Source organism: Lytechinus pictus, chromosome 15 (assembly GCF_037042905.1).
Source record: "Lytechinus pictus isolate F3 Inbred chromosome 15, Lp3.0, whole genome shotgun sequence".
Classification (NCBI taxonomy): Eukaryota; Metazoa; Echinodermata; class Echinoidea; order Temnopleuroida; family Toxopneustidae; genus Lytechinus; species Lytechinus pictus.
Genome location: NC_087259.1, coordinates 19447053 through 19464494, shown reverse-complemented (window position 1 = coordinate 19464494; position 17442 = coordinate 19447053). Strand labels below are relative to the sequence as shown.

Below are 17442 nucleotides of genomic sequence, written 5' to 3'. Positions count from 1 at the left end.
TTTTTTCCTCTACCTTCTTTTCATTTTTGGGGTCTGTTTTCTTTTTCTTTCTTCCCTTTTTTTAAATATTCTCTGTATTTGCTCTTTTTTTTTTTCCTTTTTTTCTTCGTCATTTTTCTTTTTTTGGGGTCTTTATTCTCTTTGTTCTTGTTTCTTCATTGTTTTCAAGAGATTATGCACATGGTATCGTACTACACGTTTTTTTTAATTATTATTATTATTATTGGAAACTGTATAGATATATGTAAATAAAAAAGTGAAGAAATAAATGAACACTCATATATTAAAGGAATATATTCGTTGATCAAAATTATTGAGTGATCAGCAAACCATCTATTTAAGATTTTGATGCCTATTTCTGGAACCCAGCCTCTGACAGGGCTTTGCTGGCTTAGCCTAGAGGACTCCGTGATGCAAAATGATTTTAAAAATATCACGGAATCCAATGCTGGCTCCCACATATTTTTTTCTCTCTCTCTCACTTGTTATGTTTTCCATTTTGTTTATTTTGTATACTGTGCATGTATCCTTAGTTTTAATTTCAATTGTATGTTGTATGTTTTAATGAGAATTTAAAATAAATGAAATGAAAATATATGCAAATCTCATTATCATCCAACAACCATTTTCATACAATTGATGCCTATTAATTTGTATTATGTTTGAACGGAGATGTGATTATAATTCATATGTTTGTTTATAAATTAATATGTTATCTTTCATCTTGTTGGCATTTTTAAGCTTCAATAATTGGGTATATAAATCTCTGCGGGATAAGTATAAGCCTATAATTACTAAGAATTGAGTTGCTCATTATAGGACGCATAAAGTCGCCGCAAATCCTGCTTGTCTGATTGTTTTCCAGGTGTACAAAAGGGTTTTTTCCTAAAGACATCCCATTCTTTATATTGTTTTTATATTATTATTATTTATTATTTATTTATTTTGATTTATTTATTTTATACTGCAGGGTAGGCCTGTTCAGTTCTTAAAACTGCTTTACAAAGGCGCCCTGCAGTTTAAAATACATGTCAAGATAACTATGAACAACAACAACAAACAACATCAAAAATACAAAATACAAAATATCTAACATCAGAAACAATTAACACCAAAATATAGAGTGGGAAGTGACAATTTAAACATACATAGCATTGTAAATCAATGGAATATCATTTCGCTCTTTATCAATTCGTATGAAAGGCTTTGCATAATTTTTTAAAAACTAACAAGGAGGTACAAACTTGTAAATTTGAAGGAAGTGCATTAAATAATTTGGGTCCGACATATGCGAAAGATTTTCTTTTATGTTCAATTCTAGCTTTGGGAAGCTGAAGGGGGCATCGTAAAGAATACCGTGTCCTGTATTTCACGGGCCGTTTACATACTAAAGGTTTTAAATAATTTGGAACTAAATCATTCATTATTTTATATACAAGAAATTAATGAAAATCATGGTGACGCTAAATCAGCTTATATACTTCTAATACCATTGGTGGCGGAAGCCAAAAAAATCAGGGGGTCCACCTGAAATTGAAATTTTGGGATAGACACAGGTAAAAAAAATTGACAAGCAAAAAAAAAATTATCAACAAAAAATTTAGGGGGGGGACCGTCCCCCATCTCAAATTTAGGGGGGACTACTATGCAATTCTCACAGTAAACAGCGTTGTTAAAAATATTTTTGACAGTGTAGAAGTGCTCCATATAAATGAGTTCAATCAGGGGCGGATCCATGATTTTCCAAAAGGGGGGCACAGGGCCAATGAAAAATTTGACAAGTAAAAAAAAAAAAAGTTTTTCAACCAAAAATTGAGGATATTTCGTCCCCGAAAAAAAGGGGGGGGGGGCAGGTGAGGGGTTGATTATGCTACTGCCATGCGGTGAATTAAACAACAAATGGTGATTGGTGATTATCAAAGCGGCATATTTTTTTTAAAAATTATAATTATATATTAACATCTTGACTTAGCATTTCTTTTTAAAGCAGGCAAATTGTTTTTAAGTATTTCCTTTTGTTTTAAAACCATATTCAATCCTTCCTCATTGTTATAACATGTGAAAAAGATAAATAACATGAAATCATTAACGTTATTGAATCAGAATTCATATTTAAGAAAATCATAAATTGGTTATTCTAAATGTAAAATTAGAATCCATTTGTAAATATTTGTTGGATTTTTTATAATCACAAAGGGAATAATAATAATAATACAGACTAAAAAAATTCGGATCTAGAAATCTCTGAATATATTAAAACACAAGCACACTATTGATAAATATTTTTTTCATTTTTAGTATCATTAAATCATAATAATTTGAGGAAGTTATATGAAATAAAACACACACCAAGCGAACAGTCACGCTTTACCCCCCCCCCCCTTCCCATAAACAAAGCATAAAAAAGAATGAAAAGGAGAAAGAATTAAGAATGAAAAGGAGAAAGAAAGAATATAACAAATGACAACAAAAACTTATCATAAAAACACAAAATGTAACAAAATAAAAATATATATGAAATAAATATTTTTTTTTCATAAATATAGATCTATTTTTTTCCCCCCCAAAAAAGGAAAATGGTATTGAATTATATGCCTAAATCACGATTTAATTGAATAGAGACGACTTGCCGAAAGTTTTCACTCTTACATGCATATTCATTAAACTGTGCTGTAAAGGCATGCAGTGACGACATCTTATAAATATTCATATGCGCATGCGCAGAATTTTACCTCAAACATGGCGATCTCGCGATTGGAACAAAAGTCCGAAAATTGATGCTCTTTTGAAGGATTTCATGGAATTGTATTCATTATTCTTACTTCAAAGGTAAGCTGATTTAGGAACAGTTTGTTTAGGTAAGATTGATATTACTCGTTAGATTTTTGATTCATTATGATCATCGGTTTTCTTATGCCAAACATCGCGAAGTTTTGTACTCCGGTGATAATGAGTGGTTGCATTCAGGACCTCGACACTGTCTAAAGACGTGTCGAGGTCCCCGGGGCAACCTCACATGGTAAATCCATATTATATATATAATTGATATATATGATTGATTGTAAGTTTTTATACAGAGTGTTTCATAGACTTACAATTATGATGAATTTGTTGATTGATTGTATTTTTATTTCACAGGGCTGAGGAGCTTGTTATATTACACTTTAATTGTGGTGACCTGGTCATGTGTATGTGTCATTAAAACACAAAACCAATATAGCAATTAAAAAGATTGATACATTGGAAGAAGCGTATTACATTGTAATAAATGAGAAAATACATCCCATCGTCATAAATTCCAATTTATACAGTGATGACCATTACTGCATTAGGATTAAAGACTGCCAAGTGCATACATATATGTGTAAAAAATGTACAGGTTCCCTGTATGTACTGTATGTAAAAGGAATACATTTTATGCTGTAGAAGTGTGGCAGAGAGAGAGAGAGAGGGATCGGGACAGAGAGGAAGAGGAGGCAGTGAGAAAGAGGTGAAAGGAAGAAAAAAATGAGGAGAAAGTAAAAATAATGGAAGACATCACAGAGGACCAGAAGAGCAGTGCAGAGCTGCCAAGTAGTGCGGATTTCCCGTATTTAGTACTGAAAAGTGAGAATAATCCTGATGGTTTCATGCAAAATACTGATTTCCAAAGTTCCAGTTTTATGCGTTCTATGGTATTTCTTTGAAAATACTGATTTTAAACTTTTCTAATACTGAAATGTTCTTCAGGTTGGCAGCTCTGGCAGTGAGTCAATTTGAAGACGGTACTTGATATTTTCTTTTGATTTTTTTTTTTTATCATGACAGGTCGCGACATCAATCTTGACGTCCTACGTGTACAAGGCTACCGTTTCTTCTGCAACAAGATGTGGAATGCTACAAAGTTTGCCATGAAGACGCTCGGAGATAACTTTGTTCCAAGCCCCGCCTTTGAGGTAAGTACTGATTTGGTTTTTCTAAAAACAAAATGAAATGTAAAACATGTTTAAGAGGATGTATCATAAGCAAATTTCAGTTTATGACTAAAGCCCAGCACACACTATGTGATCTGATGCATTTTGCATGAAATGTGATATTTCCAAGAAGCAAAATTATTTTGTTTGAAGTTAGGGATAATGTTAGGAATAATAAAATCATAATTTTGATTTGCAACAAGCCCTGTGCTCGGAGTGAAACCCAAATCGGCTTCAATTCGCAGGCGATGATGACGTCATTACGATTTGGAATTGATTTTGCTTCTATTCCTACAGGGAGGCTCGATCACATTTCTGAATTCTCTTTACTAAGATTTTATTGGTTGGAATGTTCATATCAAATGTTATGAAATTTCTTTGAAATCCGTATTGCAACAAATCACGTAGTGTGTGCTGGAGTTAAGGTTCTGCAAAGTTTTTTTCTCACAAGCAAAATTAGGCCAAACCTATTTTAACCCTAAAAGGACGGGGGGGGGGGGGGGGGGGGGGCATGATGGCCCCCCCTCAACGCTTTGCGCGATATTTCTGACACGCAAAAAGATAGCGCCGCAAAATTTTATGACTTTTTTCTTTGAAGTCTCGCGTAACTTTTGAGACCAAATTCGTGACATACGGGTATACCATTGCGACGTCACGTGACTTTTATCAATGTCATGCCGAAAATGGCTAATTTTTATGCTTTGTGTACAAAGTCTATGGGAGATGAAATTCATAAAAGGGTGATTATTTTTCGTTCTAATTGGTCTGCTTAATTAATTTAGGGTTTAATTTAGTTGTTAAATGGTCTGTAATAATTTCCATTGAAAAAACAATGAAAAAACTAAGAAATACATAAGAAATTCTAAAATAATACATTAGGAAAAAATTGGCTTTTGCAATTTTCCTGTGTGGAAACCTTTAAATTAGATTGCAAAGATGACATCTGCAAAAAAATAAGAAAATTTGAAGCGAAATAGGGTGTTAAATATGCAAATAATGTTTTTCATGAATAAATTTGCATATTTTATTCATGAAAATAAAAAGATTATTATTTTCAGATTTTTTTAATACTAGCTTGTATTTTATGTGGTAAAGAATTTGCGTGCCAAATTTTGGCGCAATCGCGCAAACGGCGGCCGAGATCAGAAGGGGGGGGGCCATCATGCCCCTCCCCCCATCCTCAATACATCTCAAATAGCCCAGTCCTTTTAGGGCTAAGTGACTACACAGACAAGGTATGGATAAGTCAGAAATCGTAATTGTAATGGTGCAATTATAACACACAATGTGAATTGCACAATTAGAATTGTGATTTCTGACTTATATGTATCCATACTGTGTGTGTGGTCACTCAAAATAGGTTTGGCCTATTTTTGCTTGTGAGAAAATAACTCTTTATTTTCTTTCTGTTTTTTAGCATTTCTCTCAATTTAAAAAGAACACTTTCTTCTTGGTTTATATTCAGGGGCGGATCCAGCCTTCGCCAATAGGGGGGGCCCGGAATTTTTTCAGCCATACTTTCCCCAATCTGCCCCTCAAAAATGATTTTTGGTTTCTTTGAAGGGGTATTCCTATTAGTCACTTCTTAGTTTTATTTTTGGGAAATCTTATGTAATTTTTCCTAATATTTTGAACATTCTGGGCAATGAATGTTATCCTGAAAAAGATGTATATGCAAATGAATAATCACTAAGAACGTGAAGCTCGAGCACAAATGAACTGATGGAAAGAGTACTGTTAAAGACTGCTCGCAGTTAGCCATGGAGACGTAACATATTTTAAAAAATCAAATAATGTGAGCGCGAACCGCGAGCTGAAATTTTAACCTAGGGAATGGAAATTCTAAGCACTTTTTGTAACTTAAACAGAATCGGTATATAACTAAACAATTGATGCAAGCGGAAAATTTCGAGATGTAGACCTACTGAACAAGACACTCTATTCAAGTTTTGAAAATCATGAAAAGGATGAGTAAGTGGGAATCTTCCTTACATTAATAATGCGAGCGCAGAGCGCTAGCAGAAAATTTTATATACGTTTTGAACTGAGCGAAAAGGTACCTGTTAAGGACTGCTTGCTCTAGCCATGAAGATGTTACATATTTAAACAATCAAATAATGCGAGCGCGAAGCTCGAGCTGAAAAATTTTGACATTTCTACATAAAGAATGTGAAATTTTAATCAATTTTTGTAATCGTGAACAGGATAGGTATATAACTAAGCATTTGATGCGAGCACGAAGCGCGAGCGGAAAAATCGAGATTTAGACCTAAAAACGGGACACTCTATTCATGTTTTGTGAATCATAAAACGAATGAGTAAAAGGGGATCTTCCTACATTAATAAAGTGCGATCAGAAAATTTTTGATGTGATTTGACACTGGATAATGATTTAAATAGAGAAGAAGTTGAGTATCTGAATAAAAATGCGTTCTAAATACATCTTTTGTCATGAAAATCAAAGCGAGCGCGAAGCGCGAGCTTGAACTATTTGATATTCCGATCTGAAAAAAGGTTGTTTTCAGCTCTATATTTCAAGCACTTTGTAGGAACATTGTGAGGTGGATATGGATCGCACGTTATTATTACTTTGAATTTTCACATAGGACCGGGATATCCTCGGGACATGCATATGTCAATGACGACTATCTTACTATTCCTCTTTCTTAGCGCGAGATGAAACAAAAGGGACAATTTAATTAATATCTTATTCATTAATGCCTAATGAGGGTGCGAAATCTGATGATATTATGACCTGAAAACTGGACATTTCAAGCACTTTTGTAATTATGAATAGGATGCATCAGTTAATATATTTTAACCATTAAAGCGAGCGCAAATTGCGAGCCAAAATTTCTGATAAACTGTCATGAAAAGGGGATTTTAAGTAGTTTGTTGTATAATCAATATTGAGACATACATAACTCACCAATCAAAATGCGAGCGTGCAGCGTTAGCTGATACGTTTTGACAATCAGTTCTGAAAAGGGATATTTTGAAAACTTTATGGAATACACGAAAATAATAGGTACCTAATAAATCAAAATTTTACGAGCGCACAGCGCGAGCAGAAAATGTTAATACTCAGACCATAAAACTGACACTTTTACAGAGCACTTTTTAAGAATAAATTTGTAAATCACACAAAATAATGAAAGTTCGATTTCCGAGGTGAAATATGTTTTGTATATTGACTTCCAAACTTGACTTTTTAACTCCATATTGAACAAGATATGAAAATCACCTAACAGGCAATGCGAGTGCGAAGCGCGAGCGAAAATTTTATATAGTGACATGAAAGATTTTTTTTATTTTCCAAGTCTTCCCCCACATCTTATTTTATTCACTTGTCTTCCTCTTCTTCTTTTTCTTCTCTCTTTTCCCTCCTTTTCCCCCTCTTTTTTCCCTTTTCCCCTTTTTTCTTTCTTTCTTTCTTTCCTTTTTTTCATTTTTTTTGCTCCGCCAATAGGGGGGGCCCGGGCCCCCCTGGATCCGCCTATGATATATATATATATATATAGGGGGGCGCTGGGGCCGGCTCGCCCCCCCCCCCCCCTTCAGGTCTGGTCACTGTGTTCAAAGCAGAAAAGTAGATATTATTTGTTATCGGCCTCTGATCAATATTCATTTAGCAGCGTATTTGAATTTGGTATCAGTCCCTCCTGGATATGATGCATTAAGAATTGATTCACGGATGTTCATGAAATTTCTTAGTTACGCCCAATATGCATATGAGCTAATCAAATCAATTCTATGGTCATGAGGTCAACGTTTCATTGTCAGAGGTCATTAAAAGTGTAAGGACGGGAAATAACTTTGGAATATCATACATACAGCTTTAGAAGTGGAAAATGATTAGAGGATAATTATGATTTTAGTGAATACATATGTGTGATGAAATACAAACATATTTGGGATCAATTTACCATTACAGACACTGACTCATCTATTGGTTTTGTTGCAAAGACGTGATTGAACTAAAAGTGAGCCTCTACAGTCGATATGGCTGAAGTGTTGACATTTTTAAGATGAAATTTTCTCTATCAAATTCCTTAGTTGAGTGGCAGTGAGACACCTACAGATATGTGGATCTTGAGTCGGTTATCATCAGCTATTAAGGTCTGCGAGGATGGCTGGCCGGTATATGACTTCCCTGCCATCACTACAGCAATCTATGCCTTCTGGCTCTATGATCTATGCGATGTCTACTTGGTAAGCAGTTAAATCATTTTCCTGTCATTGTTATCATGGGCAATTCCACATGAGTGAAATGATTACCTCAGTTCATGTTTATAGTAAAAACAACTGTCGGACTCGTAATAAGGTAATAATAGGCATTTATATAATGCCATCTATCTAGAACTAATCTATTTTGAGGCGCACTATTATTTTTACCCGGCTTTAGCTCGAGCTGCCTTCCAGCTTTCAGTTTATTCAAGGGATAAACCCTGTTGGATACTGATTCACCTCATGTGGGGAGAGTGCAGCACAATGTGGGTCAATTTCTTGCTGATGGTCATAATTTTGTCTTGTCATGTCTCGTGTATTGAAATAATGAATATAGGAAAAGAGTAATTTGGTGTTTGTTTCAATCCAATGGCTTGTCAGAATTGCAGACACCCCCTTAAGAAAGTTCCACATTTATTTCCAGGAATATACCAAGCCGCTGCTCCTGACCCCTGATGCGCCCCACCTGGGCGTGGTCCGCCAGATCCTCTACACCTGTTTAGATACTGGTCTTCGTCTCATCAGCCCCTTCATGCCTTTCATCTCGGAGGAACTCTTCCAGAGGCTACCAAGGAGGACCTCAAGTGAGCCCCCAAGCATCTGTGTTACCCCTTACCCTCTTGCCGTAGATGTAAGTCTTATTCTTGATGATGATGAGGATGAGGATGATGATGATGATGATGATGTTATTTGGATATCCTCCACAATATGCCAAAGTTGTAGTGAAGATCTGTTGGATTATGCAAGAAGGTACTTCTTTGATGAGCTTTAAGTTCTTTTTATGTTTGTCTCATTATAGCACCCCTGGTCCAATCAGTCTCTTGAGAAGGATGTAGAGTTTGTTCAGAGTATTATCAACAAAGCTAGATCAATGAGGTCAGACTATCAACTCTCCAAGCAAAAGGCTGAATGTAAGTACACCCAATATGGCCTTCAAGGAATTACTTCTCATATCCATATTCATACTCTGCAAATCATTTAAGTTCATTTCATAATAAATCATTTTGTGGGGAAAAAAATACATCATCTGCATGGAATATGCATATTTGAACACATGACATGAAAAGATGGATGGGTCTACTGAAGAGCTAAGCTTTTAAGATGTAGACCCCCCTTCACAATACAAAATGATAATAGTAATAATAAAAGGATGATATGATTAAAACCTGAGCAAATCAGGATATGTGATCACCCATGCATCACACCTGGGGCCTGTTGCAGAAAGAGTTGCGTGTAAACACAAGTCAAAAAATCAATTGCAAGTCCCAAATGCGCGTTGTTGATTGGTTGAAAATAAAGTTGCGCATGATTTTTAGAGTTGCGTTTGATTGCAACTCTTTCTGCAGCGGGCCCCAGGTTTGATAACAGGGGCCCGTCTTACAAAGAGTTGTGATTGATCCGATCAATCCCGATCAATCGCAACTATGGAAAGCCAGCAAAGTCAACATATAAAAATGAATGTTTGTTCAAAAATTGTTCTAGATATGAATGCATATCTGTAAATTAATTGATTTCTTGACAATTTGGTGTGTTCTCCTGTGTTTACAAAGGACATTTTGCAAATTTCCTGTAAAAAAATTATGGCACTAATGGATTACCATAGTTATTGATTGGATCAATCGTAACTCTTTGTAAGGCAGGGCCCTGAACAATGGAGATATTGAACACGTAGTAGTTTGTGATTGTGATTGTTTCTCTGTTTTTCCGCTATAGTATACTTGAAATGCTCCGACCAAGACATTGCCACACTGCTAACGCCGTACACAGACACCATACAAACACTGACCACGTCCTCAAAGGTCACTCTCCTGGTCAATGATGCACTTCCGGTTGGTTGCGCCATGGCAACCGTCTCCGACAAGTGTGAGGTTCACTTGCTACTCAAGGTAACATTACTTTTCACTTTTGTAACTTTGTGTCACATGAAATGATTTATATCTTAGGTGTATAGTATACAAATATACCAGCCTTTGAGATAGTATACATGTAGAGTGAATTATTTGTCTGAGCCTCTATGATTAAATTGGCAATTACTGTTGCCAGCTCAAACTGAGGATGAATATTTTCACTTTAATTTTGAAAGAAATATCTGGTAAGTGGTGTATTTGTTTCATATCCTACTTTGAACAAATTGAAATGATTGATTCATCCCCAATCATGAACAAGATATAGATCTTGTGCAGAATCATTGCAGAGGTAACTAGTGCACTGACTAAACTAATTTTCATTAAGCCACCATGCTAAGCAGAATATTGTATTACAGACTTAATGGCATTGACAAATTCTCCTTCACTTTTGATGATAGGGTTTGGTAGATCCCAGCAAAGAGCTGGCCAAGCTGAACCAACGCCAGACTAATCTGACCAATCAGAAGGACCGTCTTCAGAAGGCAATGGACGTTGATGGCTATCAGACCAAGGTCCCACAGAAGGTCCAGGAGTCCAATTCAGAAAAGGTAAGTTAATGTCCATATCTTTGATGTTTGTCTCCTCTCTCCATCTATATCCCGCTCCTTCCTCTCTTCTTCCTTCCTCTTCTTCACCCTCTTCCCCTCATCCTCCTCCACCCCTCCTCCCCTCCTCCATCTCCCCTGCCCCCTTCCTTCTCCTCCTCCTCCCCCTTCCTCCTCCTCCTCCTCCCCCTCCTCCTCCCCCTCCTCCTCCCCTCCTCCTCCCCTCCTCCTCCCCTCCTCCTCCCCTCCTCCTCCCCTCCTCCCCCCTCCCCTCCTCCTACTCCCCTCCTCCTCATTCCCCTCCTCCTACTCCTCCCTTCCTCCTCTCCTCCTCCCCCTCCTCCTCCCCCTCCTCCTCCCCCTCCTCCTCCCCCTCCTCCTCCCCTCCTCCCCCTCTTCCTCCCACTCCTCCCCCTACTCCTCCTCTTTTCCTCCTCCTCCTCCCCCTCCTCCTCCTCCCCTCCTCCTCTCCTCCCTCCTCCCCTCCCTCCTCCCCTTTCTCCTCCTACTTCTCCCTCTCTCCCTCCTCCTCCTCCCCTCCTCTTCCTCCTCCCCCTCCTCCTCCCCCTCCTCCTCCCCCTCCTTCTCTCCTCCTACTCATCCTCCTCCCCTCCTCCTCACCCCCTCCTCCTACTCCTCCCCTCCTCCTCCTCCCCCTCCTTCTCTCCTCCTACTCATCCTCCTCCCCTCCTCCTCATCCCCCTCCTCCTCCCCTCCTCCCCCTCTTCCTCCTACTCCTCCCCCTACTCCTCCTCTTTTCCTCCTCCTCCTCCCCCTCCTCCTCCTTCTTTCCCTCCTCCTCCCCTCCTCCTCCTCCTCTCCTCCCTCCTCCCCTTTCTCCTCCTACTTCTCCCTCTCTCCCTCCTCCTCCTCCCCTCCTCTTCCTCCTCCCCCTCCTCTTCCCCCTCCTCCCCCTCCTCCTCCCCCTCCTCCCCCTCCTCCCCTCCTCCTCCTCCCCCCCTCCTCCCCTCCTCCTCCTCCCCCTCCTCCCCTCCTCCTCCTCCCCCTCCTCCTCCCCCTCCTCTCCTCCTACTCATCATCCTCCCCTCCCTCCTCCTCCCCTTTCTCCTACTTCTTTTTCTCCCTCTCATTCTCCTCTCCCTCCCCCTCAAACCAGCAATCTTTGTTTCATCAGATAGATGCTTAACCAACTGAGTAAACTCTCTTCCTCAATTATATTTTGTTGTCCAATAATCCATTATATATCTCATATAATCACAGACACTTCACATTCTTACATTCAACCAATTTCATATAATTTCATTTTGTATTTCGTCTTTGCAGCTATCCCAGACTGTGAATGAGATCGAGACTATAACAGAAGCTATTCGGATGTTTGAATCTCTATCAACTTCATAACCCATGACGTGCTGTCGATATTATATCTGATGCAATTTAGTTTAGAATTAAGATGTATTCCAGGTCAATCTCTATTTTTATTTTATTCAATGTGAATATCATAATGACAGATACTTGTACATTAAGGAAATAAAACACAACAAGCACTTCCGGAAATTCACCCAAATACATGTATACTTATATTGCCACTCTAAAAGTTTTCAAAAGACTGTTTTGTGAGCATTTTAGTGGTGTTATACTTGATGACTTGTAATGCGAATTATCCCATTTGTGACTTGTGTTGAGACAGTACGCTTGGAAATGTTTCAGCAGTTGTTGATACAAAGACTGCATGTCATAATTATAACTTTATATTATTGGCAAGCTCCGTGCTATTTGTACTGTTATAAGCCACTGAAATCCTGCAGTTCGATTGGTAGAAAGGGAATTTCCCAAATAATCCTAGCATATAGTATTGATAACAATTTTTATAAAACGGGGTCCAATCTGTGTTGTTAGAATGATTTAATGTTTGCTTTTCATTGGCTGGGAGCAGTCCTGTTGTACAATGGTTCCTCTTTCACACCGACTTTCTTTTAGAATAAAATGGGGGCCAGAAGCTGGCCGAAAATCATGTGTTTAATTATTAAGAGGTATGTTGTGTACTCTGTACGATTCCTCGGAAGAGAGCCTAGCGAAATTGTTCGTTTTAAATTAATGTACAGGTTACGAATTTAAAACATAGATATTACTCATCATCTTATACATCTAAGTGTGATTTTGAATTCTGCCCTTATCTTTCTAGAAGGTATAACTACTTATGATATATGCCAAATGTGGCAGGATACAACTTTTTTTTTTTTAACATTGTTTATTTCTTCAATTGGTGTCTGTTTCATACCATGGAAACCTTGAATTTGATCAATTAAGCACTGTTACCATGGTAGTTACCATTAAACTGTAACAACATAAAGGGTCCGTAATCACAAGTCCTCAGTCATCTTATGTTTACCATCGACTTGTGAATGAAGTCACTCTAGAGGTTGAATGTATATATAACATGGCGTAATTTCCTTCAGCAAGAAACTGATCCACAGTGTGCTGCACTCAACCCAGGTGAGGTAAATGGGTACCGGTAGGAAGTAATTCCTTAAAAAGCTGTGTGCGCTATGAACGCCTAGCTTAGCCGGGTAATATAGGAGCGCCTTGAGCACCTAACAAGGTGGATATGTGCGCAATATAAACAACCTACCGGGTATATTATTATTATAACGAAGTGTTTGGGTAGGGAATATACCAGAAGGTTCTTAAGTGCAATTCTGTGCAGTAAGTCCGATGTCATGTGACCATTTAAAGAAGAATTTTATGATAGGACCAATGAGTTACTGGTGTTCTAGGGGTCGGTAATTTGCCGGTATTCATGCTTATAGAAGTATTGATGAAATAACGACAAGACAATGCCACACTTGATGCGTTGAATATGGCATGCAACTACATGTAGGAATCTAGGTACAACTTTAATCGTCCGGTTTAATCAATTCCTACGTGAAACTCTCCCCTCAATGCGTACTTGTATGAGCAAGCATGCAAGATCAAATTGTCTGTTTGACAATCATTTCATTCCAGTGTTTTATAATTTCTCGGTGGATGGGATATTTTTCTTTGGTGGCGGTTTGATCGATAAAAATATTTATATATCTGTTGTTCTGCCTTTTTTTTTAATGAATGCATGTACTTGTTTATACATCATCATAGTACAATGCGTTAGAGGGTGCATACTCATGCGTTGCAGTATTTCAAATGGCAGAAATTGTTGCAATCATTCATGAAGTAGTTTTAAGAATAACTTTTTGAGTTATATATTTGCCCTTGAGAAAGAGGAAGTAGACATCCATTCTCATATTTGCTTGGACAGAAGGTAAGCAGAAAAACGAAGAATAGACAAATCACTACTGCAGGGGCCGCGGAACCGGGGTGGCTGGGGGGGCTGAAGCCCCCCCACTTTTTTCCAAAAGCGTGTACAAAAACGTAAAAATTACCATATGATTGTGATTTTTAGCATGGTCAGCCCCCCCCCCCCCCACTTTGGGCTCGGCCCCCCCACTTTGAAAACCGTTCCGCGGCCCCTGTACTGGAATGTTAGACTGTCAATATGAAGGACTACAAATATATTCTAAAGATTTCCACTATGCTTAATAACTACTTTAACCATCTATAATTTACCTGCGATCTGGTCAATTCCAACTATGGAAAGCCACCAAGGTCAACATTTAAAATGCATGTTTGTTCAAAATATATTCGAGATATAATGTAAAATAATACATCCACAGTTTTCTTCAAAATTCAATAGGCATCTCTCTTTGTTTACAAAGGATATTGTGCACATTTCCTTGAGAAACAATTATGACGTTGATGGATCTCCATATACTTCAGGTTGATAAGGACAATCATAACTCTGTGTAAGTCGGGCCCAGCTATTTTAAATATGAAGGATATAATCTGAATTTTGACCATTCAGAGCTCTCACTTTATTATGATTTTTTAAATGTTTTTCTTCATGATTTCCTACACACTTCTATAGGAAATATTATGGGTGTTTCCCTATTTTTTAGCAACTTCATCCCGTTATTTTTTCTTAAGGAGAAAGTACCAGCATGTAGCAACAACTTGCTTTTTAACAAGTGTAGATGTGATGAAAATAATTTTTGCCCTTGCTAATTACTCCTCCAAAAAAACTCTATCAAGAACCCGACCAAAAACATGCATGATTCACAATCTGAAAGGGCCAAAATTATGCTCAGATTATCAATTTTGGAGTTATTGTTACTATTAATTATTTTCATGAATTTAAATAAAGAAGGTAAAATTTTTATTGACAGAATTTGCAACAATTTGGATACATTTGCTACTCTTAATTTTCCAGCAATTATGAACGGTTTAGTTTCAAAGCTTTTAGAATTATTTTAGCAATGACCCAGTGAAAGAAAATTGTTAGTTTTATTATGTTAAAATTTGTGATTAATTTTACTCTAAAATGTATCTTGTCCGGGGAGAGTATGTAATTCAGCTTTGTTTCAATAAAGAGAAATAAACCTTTTTTAAAGTATATGTTGCACTTCAAACAGGATACACATGCTAGGTATATACACCATCCCCAAACCTGAATATGCCTACTTTTATTTCATTTTAAAATAATATGAAACATCAAGCACACCCCACCAATAAGTTGACCTGAACCATAAAAAGAAAAATGCCACATGACCAAACACTGATATCTTCAATAAAAAAGGGTTGTGTTTCAGTAAATGAAATAAATTATAATTTTGATTTCTGTATAACTTGTTGTTAGGGTGACCGTATCCTTTAATTATTACAAGGGTTAAGTATTTTGAGCTCATTTCTACATGTTGTAGAGATAGGATTAGTTGTACATTATTATACTATGGGTATAATATTGTCTTATGTGCTTCAATCTTTTGTCATTTTGCCTCAATATTAACAGATTTCATATCTATTTGAAATGTATTATCTTATGATGAATACATTAAATATGCTTATTTCAAATGATGAAGTACTGTATTGGATGTGTTATTATGCATGGGAATTTTTCAGGTGATATTTGGATCGTTTCAAACTTAACTTCCCATTGCCGTATGGGACGAGTGGAATCTAAAAGATTTAACCTGTTAACCACTGTACTCTACAATTCCAATAGACTCTGTACAGGGCCCACTCAGTTCCAGTGGGCCACAGATTAAATCTCTAATCAACCCATAAAGGGGTCTTGGTGCATAACAAAAAGTGTAATCCAACTTCCCACACATAGCCATATGTGTTAAGTGAAACCCAAGAAGTTACAGCTGTGGTCAACCCTGAAAGGGAACGGGAGTCTCTCAGCACATATGTGGTATGCAAGTTCATCTACAAAATGCTTCTTATTTTCAAATGTTTCTGTGAATGGGTTGTTTAGGCTCTTATAAAGATGTTTGGATTTGGAACAGATATAAAGCCAACTTACCAATCGAGCAGCTGGAGATGGCATCTCATCCTAATGCTGCTGGCCCGCCTCCTGCCACATAGCCACATCAAGGATAATGGGCCGAAATGACTTGCAGGAGGACCTCGACTGAGGATCCAACTCTTCTTGAGGACATTTCTCTGCACAAGGTTTGTTTCGATCATCTCTAGTTGAAATTGATTCAATCAATTTAACAATGGAATGTCAGGGATACAATGTCACCTGGGGCCCGTAACACAAAATTAGCAATGTCCGTAAAACATTTTTCTATGTTTGATTCCCATTGACTACAATGTACAATCGTAAAAAATCAAACGTACGATCAATCGCTAACCTTTGTGTTACGGGACCCTGGACAGCACTCTCACAGTTGCTTTCTAAACTGAAAGGAACATTTTGATTACTTAAAATCAACAGTTGCAAAATTGCAGTGTATATGCTGTACATGCCAGGGCCCCGTCTTACAAAGAGTTACGAGTGATCCAATCAATTGTAACTCTATGGAAATCCATCAGTGTCATAATTTTGTTCTAAAGGAAATTTGCACAATGTCCTTTGTAAACAAAGAGAAGCACAGTGAATTTTCAAGAAATCAAGAAATGCATGAATATACATCATAGCTAGAACATATTTTGAACCAACTTGCATTTTAGATGTTGACGTTGCTGGCTGTCCATTGTTGTGATTGATCGGATCAATCGCAACTCTTTGTAAGACGGGCCCCTGGTGTACATGTGGATTGTCTCTTACAAGGTGATATCCTTGGGCAATGGTCCCTACCACAATGGTCCATGCTCAGACATAATAATACATTCTTCTAGGACATGAATTCATTGGATTCCCATACTTCAGAATAAGCTTTGCATCAATTGCATTCATATAAGATTAGTCAGGTGGACCATAATGCTGTTCGTGATACAAGAACAACTTCATGCTTGACTGTTGTCCTGATCTTATGCATATGAGATACCCCATCGCTGCCCCCCCCCCCCAAAAAAAAGAAGAAGAAGTTTTCACTGCTTAATTGGGACATACCCTAATCAAACACGGACTTGTGATCAACAAGAATCATAATTTACAAAGCAGTCAGTGAAATCCTTGGTTTTGATTGGCTGAGAGGCACTGGCCTCTGACTGTTACTATGGCAACAGTCGGAGAAAGTCAATTTGTCAGTGCCAACAACCATGAAAACTTCCACGAAACCATCCCCAGGGCCCTGTTTCATAAAACTTATTATACCAACAAATTTTTCAAGAACAGTTTAAAGCTACTGAAATCCTTCATTATGATTGGCTGATAGTAAATTTATTTTAGATATTGTTCAAGTTATTGTCTTCATGAACAGGACCCTGATTTCAGCTTTAGGTGATTTGTGTAGAAATGATTAAAAATCTAATCTAGCTCAAAACAAGAACAGGTGACCAGTTGTATGTTTTAATTATAAACAGCTTCAT

The 17442-nt window shown here is 37.5% G+C and overlaps 1 protein-coding gene across 2 annotated transcripts in view; it reads left to right on the top strand.

The window, feature by feature from the left end:
• Window positions 1-15537, top strand: part of LOC129277854 (valine--tRNA ligase-like) — a 35103-nt gene extending 19566 nt beyond the window's left edge. For both annotated transcript variants that reach the window (XM_054914032.2, XM_054914033.2), the window contains exons 18-24: window positions 3808-3935; window positions 8010-8165; window positions 8605-8811; window positions 8980-9091; window positions 9894-10066; window positions 10486-10635; window positions 11917-15537. In XM_054914032.2, coding sequence (XP_054770007.2) covers window positions 3808-3935; window positions 8010-8165; window positions 8605-8811; window positions 8980-9091; window positions 9894-10066; window positions 10486-10635; window positions 11917-11991 — 1001 coding nt within the window. In that variant the 3' untranslated portion in view covers window positions 11992-15537. The remainder of the gene's footprint in view (window positions 1-3807; window positions 3936-8009; window positions 8166-8604; window positions 8812-8979; window positions 9092-9893; window positions 10067-10485; window positions 10636-11916) is intronic.
• Window positions 15538-17442: the final 1905 nt, after the last annotated feature.